The 16716-nt window shown below is 39.0% G+C and overlaps 1 protein-coding gene across 25 annotated transcripts in view; it reads right to left on the bottom strand.

Annotated features, from left to right (window-relative positions):
* The window catches only part of LOC121387370 (thioredoxin domain-containing protein 3 homolog), a 103403-nt gene that overhangs the window by 4629 nt on the left and 82058 nt on the right, over window positions 1–16716 (bottom strand). For 15 of the 25 annotated variants that reach the window (XM_041518444.1, XM_041518446.1, XM_041518447.1 and 12 more), the window contains 4 exons: window positions 16469–16507; window positions 15324–15374; window positions 13132–13182; window positions 1653–1916 (listed from right to left, as the gene is read on the bottom strand). In XM_041518444.1, coding sequence (XP_041374378.1) covers window positions 1653–1916; window positions 13132–13182; window positions 15324–15374; window positions 16469–16507 — 405 coding nt within the window. The remainder of the gene's footprint in view (window positions 1–1652; window positions 1917–13131; window positions 13183–15323; window positions 15375–16468; window positions 16508–16716) is intronic. The other 10 variants (XM_041518459.1, XM_041518460.1, XM_041518463.1 and 7 more) reach the window with 4 other exon arrangements.

The following is a 16716-nucleotide window of genomic DNA, read 5'->3' as shown; positions in this document are numbered from 1 at the left end:
TCTACTATTAAGTGTTATTTACCACCGATGACAGGTTCTTGTATTTGTTCACTACAAACGATGCATGTTCGTCCTGGTGTGATGACCAGTGTCCGACACCCACACCGCCGCATGTTGGTTCACGTCACTCTTACCCACTAGTAGGTCAATCACTGGTCACTTACATGGCTTATATTTGCACAACTGACTCGGTCATTCATTGAAGTTAAATTCTAATGACTATTTCCAGCCGATACTGTAATTTTAAAGCCGCACACCCTAGTTCCATCCAGCGAAAATAAATTATAATTTGGTTAATCTACAAACCTGTAACACACTTAGATCACGTTTTTATCAAATGGAGTGAAAAAGTAGGTTTTATATCGATAAATACCATGAGAATCCCCATGTCCCCAATTGCTTGAAATAATTTGGAAAGTTAGTATTCTGATGTCACCAGTAGATGTCGCTCGAAGCACAACAATGCCTACGTCACGACAAATTTCACAGAGTACGCACAGACTTGGGATGCGTTCTTTTCACCTCTCCTGGACATGTTCCAACTGTTCTGTCCTGGTTGTATCCCCTCTCCAGATATCGTAAGACTTAGCAAAATTATTGGTTTTAAGGGTTTGTAATGTTTTGTATTGAGACACTTACTTGTCTGAACTTTATTGTTACTGAAAATGTTCACGAACTGTGAAGAAAAATCTCACAAATGAACAACAACAAATTGGATGTTGATTGTGCGAACCGTGCACGAGAAAACAAACCGAACCAAAATGATAATGGTCACGTGGTATACCAACGTCTGTGACATTGAAACGGTAAGTAAAGTGCAATTTTATTTGTGAAAAAATGGGTTTAATAGCGAAAAACAACGCCGTAATGGTTAACAACTAGCCGTAACTAGGGTGTGTCCCTTTAAGTAAAAGCAAAATAAAATATAAAATAAAATATTTTATTGCATTTTCATTATAATTAAATTTCTGTTGCATTCATTACAACGTAATGTCATCCCATTGGTCCAGATATAGCAACGGGAGTTTGTTCATTTATCAATGAATGTAAAAATTATGTTGTCAGGGAATGAACGTCATATCTGATGACATCATTTTATATGGGCAAGTTGCCTTATTGAGCTTATTGTTTATGGACCAAAAATAATTCAAAATAAAAGTATGAAGTTTTAGTGTTATTATTAGCAAGTATGATTCAAATTTAATTATAAGTATTGTCTGTTATTTCTTTTACGTTAATCTGCATATGAACAAAAAAAAATCATCCGCAAACTTATGTGTGAAAAACTTCTCCGATTCAGTTTGCAGATGCTTTACCCTGATGAACATAAAAGAAATATCGGACATTCCTTACTTTTTTCTTTCTCTTGTTTCTCTCCGTTTTCATACCTTTAATTACCGTATTTCAGGTACAAACGGTTAACAAACAATGGGGACTTATGGCAGCCCTACACCTCACAAAGGAATTGATAATGTATTCCAAACTCTCTTTAACTTTATTAATCTATTTTATTAAAAGTCTTCAGCTGAAACTGATTTTCTGTCATTTTAATCATTGGCAGTTTGTGTGAATTTAAAACTGTGACCAACATGCGAACAGGACGAGGGTTCACGTCAGACATGGCGTAAGATTTTGCCCGGCGTGAGACAAACCTTTCTTGTCTTCGGGTTTCTCCTCCTCCGTTTTCTGTTCGCCCGACTCAGTCTTAGTCTGACTGTCAGACGGAATGGCAGCCTGGGACTGCGGCCGAGAGGGCGGTTGAGAGGGTGGTTGTGAGGGAGTCTGTGAGGGTGGTTGTGAGGTTGGACGTGAGGGTGGTTGTGACTTTGCCTGCTCGTCTGATGCGGGTTGTGCCTCAGTTTGCTGCTGAGTTACGTCACTTTCACGGTTTTCTGCTTGTGCATCGGTGCTGCCATCTGGTGAATTGTTGAAGTGAACAAGTGCACACAAGTGAATGCAGTGAAACACAATTTTAAAAAGTGTCTTAGTACAAATTAACTTACAGAGATGCTTTCTCTCTTTTCTAAAGGTGGAGCTAATTTACAAAAGTTTTACAAGTTTTTAAAAGTCCATTAATGAGATATAACTTTCCTAAAGAGCTATGTATATTGAATAATTAACAATAAATCCAGGTGCTTTGACCATGTATACACATGACATTGTGTCCAAGTTTAAGAGTTACAATGCATCTACAATACACAGTTAATGATCACCTGCTGTAAATTCAGCTCAGACTTCTGCGTCACTTGCACTGTCCATTACACCAATGGATTAGTTGATACAATAAAAAGTGTTTGAAATTTAATACTTCATTAAAAAGGAAAAGCCAAAATGTAATAGAAAATTCTGGTGTTTATTTTGGGGTTTTTTTGTTGTTTGTTTTTTACTAGTTGGTAGGATTATCGGAGTATGATAATAAACAAGTGCATATCATGAAAACAGTGCCTACTTGTATCACTGAAAACTGGTTTTAAAAACTAAATCTAAATTTTAAAGTAATCTCCAGCAATCTTTAGATATAAATTGGAGGGGATACTCTATAATAATAATAATAATAATAATAATAATAATCATCATCATAATCATCATAATGATAATAATACTGGTAATCATGGGTTTCACAATCCAACCATTGTTCAGTGAAAATAAGTAATCAAAGGCATGTTTACGAGCAGAACATTGGTTTTTCTCGTAAAGTTGAACAAATGTGATTATATAGGATATCTAGTGAAACCCACTCAAATTATTTGCAAGTGTATGCTCTCTCTCCTGAACACACCACAGCACACCATTGTTTGAAGATCATGATCTTCTCTTTCTTGAACAGGACAGCACATGGCCAGCGATAGATGGGAGGTGAATAAAGGATCCCAGTAGCAGAACCTCACATAATGAATCCAGTACATAATGATACATGGGAGGTGAATAAATGATCCCAGTAGCAGAACCTCACATAATGAATCCAGTACATGATACATGGGAGGTGAATAAATGATCCCAGTAGCAGAACCTCACATAATGAATCCAGTACATAATGATACATGGGAGGTGAATAAAGGATCCCAGTAGCAGAACCTCACATAATGAATCCAGTACATAATGATACATGGGAGGTGAATAAAGGATCCCAATAGCAGAACCTCACACAATGAATCCAGTACATAATGATACATGGGACGTGGATAAATGAATCAAGTAGCAGAACCTCACATAACGAATCCAGTACATAATGATACATGGGATGAGGTGAATAAAGAGACCAAGTAGCAGAACCTCACATAACGAATCCAGTACATAATGACACATGGGAGATGGATAAAGGAACCAAGTAGCAGAACCTCACACAATGAATTCAGTACATAATGATACATGGGACGTGGATAAATGAATCAAGTAGCAGAACCTCACATAATGAATCCAGTACATAATGATACATGGGATGACGTGAATAAAGAGACCAAGTAGCAGAACCTCACATAACGAATCCAGTACATAATGACACATGGGAGATGGATAAAGGAACCAAGTAGCAGAACCTCACATAACGAATCCAGTACATAATGATACATGGGATGAGGTGAATAAAGAGACCAAGTAGCAGAACCTCACATAACGAATCCAGTACATAATGACACATGGGAGATGGATAAAGGAACCAAGTAGCAGAACCTCACATAACGAATCCAGTACATTAACATCAGTACATACATATATAAGTAAACAAAACAAAACTCACAGGTTTGGGAGAAAATCATGGTTTTATTTGAAAGTGGAATACGCAAATGCATTCCCTGCATTCATTGAATGCACACAATGAATTTAAAACACAAATTAATAACCATGTATTCATATACAAACTATACTATTATTACTACAAAACAACTACATACATGCATTTCTTAAACATAGGTATAAGGGGTGGGACAGTGGGAGAAAAGTAAAATTCGCCTTTTAAAACTAACGTCTGCACTCAAAGAACATTCAAATTAAAGTGGCTCTGCTTGAAAAGCCGCAGAGGTTTTCAAACCAAACTTCCATCCGATTGGTTGGGGCATCCCAAACAATCCACTGATTGGCGAGACCCAGCCTCTGATCCCATCAGGGAATCCCCAATTATTTCCACTCTCTTGCGTCAATGCAAAAAATGATACGGTGTCAATAATTTTTATCTTTGCCATAATATTTACGAGCAGACATAGCTTCATTAAAAATATATCCCTTTACAATTTTTAAAAGGTTCCCCAAAGCAAACGTTCCCTCTCAGCAATGTATATGCTACGCGCACTGCCATTGGTCAGTTAATGTTGGCAGACTCGCACAGCTGGCTATAAATATATAAGGGAAACCCAACTATATGCTACGCGCACTGCCAATGGTCAGTTGATGTCAGCTGATTCGCACAGCTGGCTAAAAATACACGGGAAACCTAGCTGAAGAGCCAAGGCCGGAAGGGCCTATGCCCAGCTGATCGGTGAGCCAAACATCACTGTAACTTAGTGTAAGTGTCCTTTCTTACACAGCATGTACAAGTGCAGGCTTAATTCCTGCTATTAATAACATATTATATGAATAATATTTACATTAACATCAGTACATACATATATAAGTAAACAAAACAAAACTCACAGGTTTGGGAGAAAATCATGGTTTTATTTGAAAGTGGAATACGCAAATGCATTCCCTGCATTCATTGAATGCACACAATGAATTTAAAACACAAATTAATAACCATGTATTCCAAAACAACCCAAACCTGTGGTAAATAGGATATGTGTAGGATGTAGGTGAACCAAAGGACTTCTGGCAATAATTGATACCTTACACACACTTGGCAAATGCATCAAATATATGTCTCCCACAGTTTTTGTGAAAGTCACCATCAGTAAGTCTGCTATCATCCGCCACAGGTTACCAGACTGATTTTCTCACTACAAGGCACAACTTATAGTGGATTGTTCAACTATCATAGAATCAAAACAAAAACTGTGTGGGCAGTTGCAGATAATACAAACAACAAAACACAAACATAGCAGATATACAGTTATCACTGATGATTACAATGTAGGTAGCTGTCCTGGCAGATAACAGACTAAAAAAACTTAACTACACACATATATACATAAAGGATAGGCACTAAAAGGGGCAGTAACCACTAACTGAATTTGACCCTCCCCACTGCTTGACCCAATAAACTCGCGACCCTTTGCCGTGCACCCAGGGATGGATCAATGTAATTTTTATAGGCATCACTACGCCAATCTCCTTGAGTCTGTATGAGATCCACTGGAACCCCACACTCCAAGGCAAAGGAGGCCCCGCCTCGTCGAAAACTATGCCCTGCGTACTTGTCAGGATCAACTCCACATGCCTGTAGGCAACACTTGAGATGAGACACAAACACCCTATGCGTTAAGGGGATGGTGCCTACACTAGTTTTATACTGAAACACTGGGGCCTGCAGGGATTGGCAAGGCACTGTCTTTATGGCCAGCCAAAGTGCAGTGCTGGGACATAGGGGAGAATTGGGAATGAAAGGCAGGGGAATTATTAGGGCCCTTTCCCTGTACTGAATGGTTTTTGACCAAAGTACTTTTAGAATGGCTCCTTGTATAGTGAACCGCACATTATGTCGGCTCAAATGCTTAGCTGGGTCAAAGGCCAAAAGGGAAGGGACCAACAGATTAGACTTGCGGAAAAAGGAGAAGAAGGCAACTACACATGCTGCCCAAAATGCAAGATCTTTTGTACATTTGAAATTCATCTGGCTAAAGATGTCCAGCAGAATCTGTAGTGTGATAGGCGCTTTTTGGCACACTGTGTCACCCAACATCCTGCGCGCCCCTTTAATTATGGAGTTTATGAAATGACAGTCCAAAGGATTGGGGTGACCAGCTTCCAGATGAAGGAGTCGTACTACAGTTAAGTAATTTTTTATAGATCTGTATTTCAACTTGAACGACAGATAGGCAACATACCGCCCTAGGTCAGTGTGTGAGATAGGGAGAACTGGTATATTGAACAACGTACAAAAATGTAGATATGTGCTCAAATATGTTGAGTAAGTTTTTTTGGTAGATTGGGCGAAGACACTACATCTCAGGTTTCGAACTCTAGTATCCAGCACTGCAAGCGGTTCACCTCCACGCGTGCCTAGACAGAAGAAATGAAAGAGACCTGGTTGAGATGTGTTCAAGCAGTATGCCTATGGGAACAGGACATGACAAATAGCTTAAAAAGGATCTAAATGCTTTAGGCTCATGCAGCCTAGATATTATGTCTGCTTTTTCATTGTGCTTTCCCTTAATGTGGCGTGCGATAATATGGAAATTAAATTTTGCTGAGAGCCAAAATAAATATCGCAGGTATCCCATGATAGTGTTATTACGTGAAGTGCATTTGTTGATACTTGACACTGTAACCATGTTGTCTGAAAAGACATATATGCGGTGATTAGCCCACATGTGCCCCCAGTGATGAGCAGCCATAACCACTGCAAGGACTTCTTTTTCATTACTATGAAGGTGAAACGCTGATGGCAAATCGAGTTGCCAATTGCAATAGTACCAGTTGTCTCCCCAGTGACCTCCTGCTCCTTCCATACAGGCATCTGTATAGATTGCGGACACTGGGAGCTTATCCAATAGCAGGGATTTCCCATTAAAATGAGACATAAACCGTTGCCACCAATCTATGTCTTTCTTTGCAAATATCTGCGTGTAACCTAACTTTGTGGTGTTGCTGCTGAAGCAACTTAATTGCATTTATGAGCCTGCGCAGAAAAACACGACCACCGTACACTACTGCTGCCGCCCAATTTAACTTTCCCACCAAAGATTGCAACTGCCTTTTTGTTGCTCGGTTACGCTTCCCAAAAGCAGCCAGTTCTTGCTTGAGGGCTGTGAGCTTCTCTGCCGGAAGCTTTAGTTGCATTTCATTCGAGTCTATCTCAATCCCCAGAAAAATTAGCTTCTGGGTAGGATCTACCACCTTGCTCCAGTTGACCATAAACCCCAATTTCCTGACAAGATGGATCAGCTCTGCAAGAGCATTTGCACATTTTGCTTGTGTAGATTCGCATATAAAAAAATCGTCTATGTATGCTACGATATTCGTAAAACCTTTGCGTGACATAATTCGTCTGACAGCTTGGGACAGTCTATGAAATATGCCTGGTGCCATTTTGGAACCAAATGGGAGTTTAGTATCATAAAAATATTGCTTTTTCCCATCAACTTGCCATTTTAGCCCTGTCACTAGCTGGCTGTGTTTGCTTATATTAACCGACCTGTATGCAGATTTTAAATCAACTTTGGCCATAAAGTAGCCTTCCTTTGTGAGCTGAGTGGCACTATCTACTGTTTGAAAACGCTGTTTTTCTAACTGGCTGACATAATCATTCACTGCTTTACCTACAGGTCTGCTACAGTCATGAATTATACGCACCCCACCATCTGCTTTTGGTATTACTCCTAGCGGGCTTACTATAATGGGTTTTTTATCCACGGCAATGTAGTTCCCATTTAAAATTTCTTCCTCTATTTTTGCTGAGGCTTGTTTATATAAAGGGCTATGCGGCCATGCTGACTTATGATTATCCATTTCGGTCGGAACAGGATTAGAATTTTTTTCAATGATATCAAAGCCGTTTCTGATGCCCTCCAAAATGAACTCCCTATCAAAATCTTCACAGTGTAATTCATCCTCCCAAGCTGCCAGGTTCAGGCCACACGAAGGTTTTACTGGTGGTTTTTTGATTCTGAATGCAGCGAGCCTGGGTGCATTTTAAAGCAGCCGGGTACACTGCACACATGTTCATACTTGCACCCGTTGAGGAGGCACCCAAATTTTGAATTGAATTTTCTACAAATGATCTTGCCATCCCCTGTGTGTGTAGCAAAATTTTGTTTGGGCCTGTTTGGTGCATATTTGGGTTTGAATGCCTGACCCTGTACTTGCGATGACTGCCGTATCCTGAGAAACCCTGTTGATAGGTGGCCCACAGCTGTTCCCCATCTAAATTTATGCATGTTCTGTAATCGCCTGTATTCCCTATCATATACATACACGGACACCAAATCATGTGTGCTTATCAGGCTGTATACATGGGATGTGTAAGACAGATAGTCAAAAATTTGCCCCATGGGTAGGGTACCTTCCTGTACTAGCCTGTGTAGTATCGCTATATTCGCCCCCGACCACTGGCTGAGCGTGATATTTTCTAACTTCGGTTTCCTAGTTCCTGACCTACAGATGAGTTCAAATTCATCGTTAGTGGATACTACCCTTTCAGACACTGTGGATGTACCAGAAACAAAATCTACTATTTCGTAGTGATTTGACTTGGGGGCACTTAACGATTTTAAATATACTTGGGGGTCCTGCCAGGACAACATACCTGTAACATTATCTGGATGCATTGTTTCTGCAGTCACACGTCTTGTCGTCTGATGGCTCTCAAATTGCTGCAGGAGCTGCTGGACAAACTCATTGTCTGCTGATGTGGTTTGGTTTGTGGGTGGGTCGGCTTCCTGTTCATCTGTGTGCTGCTGGCCAGGCTCTTCTGCTTGCACTCCTTCTTGGTGTTCTCTTGCTATTTGAGGTACTGCCGTGGTTGCTGGTTCACTTTGGAAAGTGGATGCAATACTTTTTATGAGAAGTTTTTGTTGGCCGATTGGCAACTTTGTTTTCTTCAGGTCGTCCATTTCCAAACATGACAAGGCCTCCATGGAGGAAAACCCTAAGGACATCACCACTTCCATTGTCTCAATAGAAATTTTCTTGACTGATGCCCATGTCCGCACACGGCCTTCCTCAACGAACATTTGCTCAGAGTCGGCCATTTTGTTTGTTGTTTTTACGACTGGCGGCCTGTAGCTCCAACGCAACACAGCGGTTGAATGGTATCATCGCAGAAAAAAACACGAAAAACACATTGCTCCACAGTCCAGAGAAACGGAAAAAAAGGCCTGATGTAAACTGTCCGATGCACACATAATATTAAATAGGCGTACGACTTCAAATTCCTGAAATCTGTACCACTCGGGTACAGTGTAGAAGTCTCGGACGGCCTGTTCATTGAGCGCCATTTTGAAATTTCTGTTTAGTTCCAAGCTTCTGGGCCCTGCCCTACACTGTCTTGCTCGACAAACATCGATCAGGGGGCACCACTGCTATAATACTGACGTTTAGACTACACCGTCTTTTGGTGGAACTAATATATATAAATAATATATATATATAAAGAAAAGTAAAATTCGCCTTTTAAAACTAACGTCTGCACTCAAAGAACATTCAAATTAAAGTGGCTCTGCTTGAAAAGCCGCAGAGGTTTTCAAACCAAACTTCCATCCGATTGGTTGGGGCATCCCAAACAATCCACTGATTGGCGAGACCCAGCCTCTGATCCCATCAGGGAATCCCCAATTATTTCCACTCTCTTGCGTCAATGCAAAAAATGATACGGTGTCAATAATTTTTATCTTTGCCATAATATTTACGAGCAGACATAGCTTCATTAAAAATATATCCCTTTACAATTTTTAAAAGGTTCCCCAAAGCAAACGTTCCCTCTCAGCAATGTATATGCTACGCGCACTGCCATTGGTCAGTTAATGTTGGCAGACTCGCACAGCTGGCTATAAATATATAAGGGAAACCCAACTATATGCTACGCGCACTGCCAATGGTCAGTTGATGTCAGCTGATTCGCACAGCTGGCTAAAAATACACGGGAAACCTAGCTGAAGAGCCAAGGCCGGAAGGGCCTATGCCCAGCTGATCGGTGAGCCAAACATCACTGTAACTTAGTGTAAGTGTCCTTTCTTACACAGCATGTACAAGTGCAGGCTTAATTCCTGCTATTAATAACATATTATATGAATAATATTTACATAATGACACACGGGAGGTGGATAAATGAACCAAGTAGCAGAACCTCACATAATGAATCCAGTACATAATGATACATGGGAGGTGAATAAATGAACCAAGTAGCAGAACCTCACATAATGAATCCAGTACATAATGACACATGTGAGATGGATAAATGAACCAAGTAGCAGAACCTCACATAATGAATCCAGTACATAATGATACATGGGAGGTGAATAAATGAACCAAGTAGCAGAACCTCACATAATGAATCCAGTACATAATGAAGCATGGGAGGTGGATAAAGGAACCAAGTAGCAGAACCTCACATAATGAATACAGTACATAATGATACATGGGGGGAGGTGAATAAAGGAACCAAGTAGCAGAACCTCACATAATGAATAGAGTACATAATGATACATGGGGGGAGGTGAATAAAGGAACCAAGTAGCAGAACTTCACATAATGAATCCAGTACATAATGACACATTGGAGGTGGATAAAGGAACCAAGTAGCAGAACCTCACATAATGAATCCAGTACATAATGATACATGGGAGGTGAATAAAGGAACCAAGTAGCAGAACCTCACATAATGAATCCAGTACATAATGACACATGGGAGGTGGATAAAGGAACCAAGTAGCAGACCCTCACATAATGAATCCAGTACATAATGATACATGGGGGGAGGTGAATAAAGGGACCAAGGAGCAGAACCTCACATAATGAATCCAGTACATAATGATACATGGGATGAGGTGAATAAAGGGACCAAGTAGCAGAACCTCACATAATGAATCCAGTACATGATACATGGGGGGAGGTGAATAAAGGGACCAAGTAGCAGAACCTCACATAATGAATCCAGTACATAATGATACATGGGATGAGGTGAATAAAGGGACCAAGTAGCAGAACCTCACATAATGAATCCAGTACATAATGATACATGGGGGGAGGTGAATAAAGGGACCAAGTAGCAGAACCTCACATAATGAATCCAGTACATAATGATACATGGGAGGTGGATAAAGGAACCAAGTAGCAGAACCTCACATAATGAATCCAGTACATAATGATACATGGGAGGTGGATAAAGGAACCAAGTAGCAGAACCTCACATAATGAATCCAGTACATAATGATACATGGGAGGTGGATAAAGGAACCAAGTAGCAGAACCTCACATAATGAATCCAGTACATAATGATACATGGGAGGTGAATAAAGGGACCAAGTAGCAGAACCTCACATAATGAATCCAGTACATAATGATACATGGGATGAGGTGAATAAAGGGACCAAGTAGCAGAACCTCACATAATGAATCCAGTACATAATGATACATGGGGGGAGGTGAATAAAGGGACCAAGTAGCAGAACCTCACATAATGAATCCAGTACATAATGATACATGGGATGAGGTGAATAAAGGGACCTAGTAGCAGAACCTCACATAATGAATCCAGTACATAATGATACATGGGGGGAGGTGGATAAAGGAACCAAGTAGCAGAACCTCACATAATGAATCCAGTACATAATGATACATGGGAGGTGGATAAAGGAACCAAGTAGCAGAACCTCACATAATGAATCCAGTACATAATGATACATGGGAGGTGGATAAATGAACCAAGTAGCAGAACCTCACATAATGAATAGAGTACATAATGACACATGGGAGGTGGATAAAGGAACCAAGTAGCAGAACCTCACATAATGAATCCAGTACATAATGACACATGGGAGGTGGATAAAGGAACCAAGTAGCAGAACCTCACATAATGAATCCAGTACATAATGATACATGGGAGGTGGATAAAGGAACCAAGTAGCAGAACCTGACATATTTACAGTCAAAATCATATTTAAAAAATACAAAAAATTGGTATCAAAAGGAGATATTAAGACTCCATTAAATGTGGTCATGTGGAATAGAAAAAGTACAACTGACGGGGTGGAAATTTCTAACTAGACCTTACAGTTTGTGAAGAATGTAGTCCAACATGAAAACTTAACAGAGTCAAACATAAAAGTTGATGTTGTCAGCATCTTAAGTACAAGACGGAGGTGTGTGTGTGTGTGTGTGTATGTGTGGCAGGGGGAGGGGGGAACCGCCCCTCCAGACTGGACCAAATTATCAAATTGTGGCAAAAAACTGAGATATTCAGGCAAAATGAGCTTTTAACCACATATTTCAATCATTCTACCCACACTACTAGTTGTAATTAATGTAAAAATGTGTAGTGATTTATTTGCAACCATATATATTCATGTAGTTGTTTGGCAGTAATGCTAATGTGAATAACTTGTTATCCAGATTTGAGCTCTTGTTTTTAAATTTGGGCATCAATCAACCTGCCCCAACACAAAAATGAGAGCCTGTATGTAATCAGTTTACTTGTGATGTGCAATTAAAAACACACTTGTAATATAAACAGACTCCTACATTAATGTACAAACAAAAAACACTACTATCTATAAATACAAATAAACAAAAAGCGATATTATAAATAGAAATGTGATGTCAGACACATGGTTAAGGACCACACAGATGTACATATAGTCATACTTGAAAACAGCTACATTTCCCATTAGCAGCAAGGGATGTTTTATATACACTAGTACATAAAAAGGGCAGCACATGCCACTGTTTTTGTAATACCAGCCAAGAGGTAATGGTTGGGGCCCGGGGTAGGTGGGTGGTGGAGTCAGTCAGAGAATAGGTCTACCAAGGGATTTGATCCTACAGTCCAAGGACCATGGATGAGCAGTCTACCAACTTAGCTAAACCCTGCACAAACAAGAAAACCATTACATATAAAAATAAACAGAGATAAAAAAAACCCCAGATGATAACGGAGATCTTGGATTCTACCATCAATCTGTTGAGCCAGTGTGTCTTGGTTTTGTTCTGCTCCAGCAGTCACTATCAATAAGGAATGAATGAACAAACAAACGAAGGAATGAATGAATGAATAATATAAATGAACAATTCAAAGACAAAAGGTGTGAACCAATACCAACTATTGAATATTAACATAAATAAAAATGGTTTAAATTAAAGATGAATAAAAGTTTTAAACACCTGCGACAATTTCAAAATAATGAGAAAAAAGGGTAGAAATCGATATGAAACATACACTGTATATCATCATACCACACTGTATGTCATACCACACTGTATATCATACCGCCCCAAAAACAAACAAAAACAGGATAAAATAATTAAGATCTTTAATTCTGTTTCTACCTTCAACCTGTTGGGCCAGTGCCTCTTGGGTTTGGTCTTCTCCAGATACCACTGTCAATGAATGAAGGGGTGGATGGATGAATGAATAATGAAAGAAAGAATGAAATAATAATATTACTGAATAATGAAATGTCTTTATAATAGACTAATGCTATGCCTGTTCACCAATCCCAATCTTAACAGAAATTAATAGTGTTTATATCATCGAATAATAAGAATGAAGGAAAGAAAGAGGTATTCAAGGACTGAATGAATGAATGAATGAATAAATGAATGAATGAATGATATTGGTGAAGAATTCAAGGATGAAAGTCCTTTACATGTATATAGGCTAACCCTGTTAATTCCAACTTTAAAATATTAACAGAAATAAAAATTGTATAAAACAAGGATGAATAAAAACTTTAAACACCTGTAACAAAACAAAAAAGAAAGGAAGATACTAATACAAAACATAAATCACACTTCAAAATAGAAAAATGAAACTGATGGGAATCATTGGAATCAATCTTACTTTGCACAAATGATAAAGATAAATGATTAAACACACATTAATTGTTCATTGACCAACTTAAATGTGTTCACTACTTTTCTTATCTTTCTTTCACTACTTTGTCAGATGCTTTGGAAGGTACAATTCACTTCAGATTAAGTTGATATGTTTCATGGGTCATGGTGACTGCAACAAATAGTAGGCAAAGAAATCAGCTGCGGTTGAGATGGTTTGTTTTGTTTAAGGGTGACAAATGCTAACAATGATGATAATGTGATAATGCTGTGTAAATGTTTACTTGTCCATTGGATAAACAAAACACAGATCACCTCCGACAATCACCAAGAGAGGACACATGAATGAAACAGTGAGAGACAACAATACAAAACACAGATCACCTCCGACAATCACCAAGAGAGGACAGATGAATGAAACAGTGAGAGACAACAATACAAAACACAGATCACCTCCCACAATCACCAAGAGAGGACAGATGAATGAAACAGTGAGAGACAACAATACAAAACACAGATCACTCAATAAATGTATAGATTTGTGATTACTCATTCTCATAGAGATTGTCAAAATGCTGTCACTGATGAAAAGCCACAGAGTTCTACTGGAAGTGTAGAAGAACAATTATTACAGTATCACGGTAATCAAACATCTGTAACAACTCTTAAACTGATGGAATGGAGAGGTAGACAGTGTAGAAGAGCAATTATTACAGTATCACGGTAATCAAACATCTGTAACAACTCTTAAACTGATGGAATGGAGAGGTAGACAGTGTAGAAGAGCAATTATTACAGTATCACGGTAATCAAACATCTGTAACAACTCTTAAACTGATGGAATGGAGAGGTAGACAGTGTAGAAGAACAATTATTACAGTATCACGGTAATCAAACATCTGTAACAACTCTTAAACTGATGGAATGGAGAGGTAGACAGTGTAGAAGAACAATTATTACAGTATCGTGGTAATCAAACATCTGTAACAACTCTTAAACTGATGGAATGGAGAGGTAGACAGTGTAGAAGAACAATTATTACAGTATCACGGTAATCAAACATCTGTAACAACTCTTAAACTGATGGAATGGAGAGGTAGACAGTGTAGAAGAGCAATTATTACAGTATCGTGGTAATCAAACATCTGTAACAACTCTTAAACTGATGGAATGGAGAGGTAGACAGTGTAGAAGAACAATTATTACAGTATCACGGTAATCAAACATCTGTAACAACTCTTAAACTGATGGAATGGAGAGGTAGACAGTGTAGAAGAGCAATTATTACAGTATCGTGGTAATCAAACATCTGTAACAACTCTTAAACTGATGGAATGGAGAGATAGACAGTGTAGAAGAACAATTATTACAGTATCGTGGTAATCAAACATCTGTAACAACTCTTAAACTGATGGAATGGAGAGGTAGACAGTGTAGAAGAGCAATTATTACAGTATCACGGTAATCAAACATCTGTAACAACTCTTAAACTGATGGAATGGAGAGGTAGACAGTGTAGAAGAGCAATTATTACAGTATCATGGTAATCAAACATCTGTAACAACTCTTAAACTGATGGAATGGAGAGGTAGACACCAGTAGGACACAGATATTAAAACATAACTTCAGTGAGCAGTTACTTACAAAAGGTTAAAGGTTACATATTATATTATGGAGATCGATACCTTGCTGTTGCTGTTGCTGTTGCTGTTCTTCCGATTCCTTTGTTTCTTCTCCTGTAATCATTTGTCAATTTCAGTAAATATTCAATACAATACATTCACATGGATTAGTTTATTGATTCAATCTAATAATAAAGTGTTGAGTTTTTTTGTTTCAGTGTGTTGCCAATATAGATGTCAGACTCACACCTGCACAGAACATTGTGTGTTTGTCCATTTGTTACAGTTGACAACTTGTCGTGACAAATTGTGACCCAGGCCACTCCCCTACCTTAAACCTGTGTGTGTCCATTTGTTACAGTTGACAACTTGTCATGACAAATTGTGACCCAGGCCACTCCCCTACCTTAAACCTGTGTGTGTCCATTTGTTACAGTTGACAACTTGTCATGACAAATTGTGACCCAGGCCACTCCCCTACCTTCAACCTGTGTGTGTCCATTTGTTACAGTTGACAACTTGTCATGACAAATTGTGACCCAGGCCACTCCCTACCTTCCACCTCAAAAAGGGTCTCTCCTCATGAACCAGTCAATACTACTGGCCCTGGTTAACTCGAGTGTATTTACTTTAACATGTAACACTAGTGATGAGTACAGCTAATAATCTAACTCAATTTGTTATTTTCACACAAACAAAACACAATGCACAAGCTGGGCTTAAAATTCACATATCTCTCTTACGCAATGTCACATGATCCTTGCATGACTTAGGGCTTTTTTGCACTGAGATTGTAAGAGTTTAGTGAATTAGGCCCAGATAACCCAGACCTTGTTGATGTAAGTTGTTTACAAAACTGTGGTCACTAACTGCTAAGAAAACCCATTCTCATCACACCACTATGTGAGGTATTGTGGGATTTGAGAACAGGAACTCGTTCCCTAACACTCTCTATCTCACTCTCACTTCCCCTCTCTCCCCTCCCCCCACCTCTCTCTCTCTCACTCACTCACTCACTCACTCACTCACTCACTCACTCACACTCACTCTCACTCTCACTCTCACACTCACTCACTCACTCACTCACTCTCTCACACTCACTCTCACTCTCACACGTTTAGATACTCACTCATCACCACCACCCATTCCGACACACACTACAAATAAATAAAACTGATTTCATTTAAAAAACAACTTGCATTATGTACCTTTGGTCTGGTCCTGGCTAGTTTGTTGAGTTTCTTCTCCTCCAGGAAACAATCAGTCAATGAATTAATTTATCCACGAATCAGTCAATGAATTAATTTATCCACGAATCAGTCAATGAATTAATTTATCCACGAATGAATCAATGAATTAATTTATCCACGAATGAATCAATTAATAAATAACTAGACTACAATTACAGTTACAGGTTTCAAAATTTGACAAACTTTGATAAAAAAAATTGTTGTTT

This window comes from Gigantopelta aegis, chromosome 13 (assembly GCF_016097555.1).
Source record: "Gigantopelta aegis isolate Gae_Host chromosome 13, Gae_host_genome, whole genome shotgun sequence".
Classification (NCBI taxonomy): Eukaryota; Metazoa; Mollusca; class Gastropoda; order Neomphalida; family Peltospiridae; genus Gigantopelta; species Gigantopelta aegis.
Note: the sequence above shows the minus strand (reverse complement) of the source record. Positions and strands in the feature narration are given on the sequence as shown.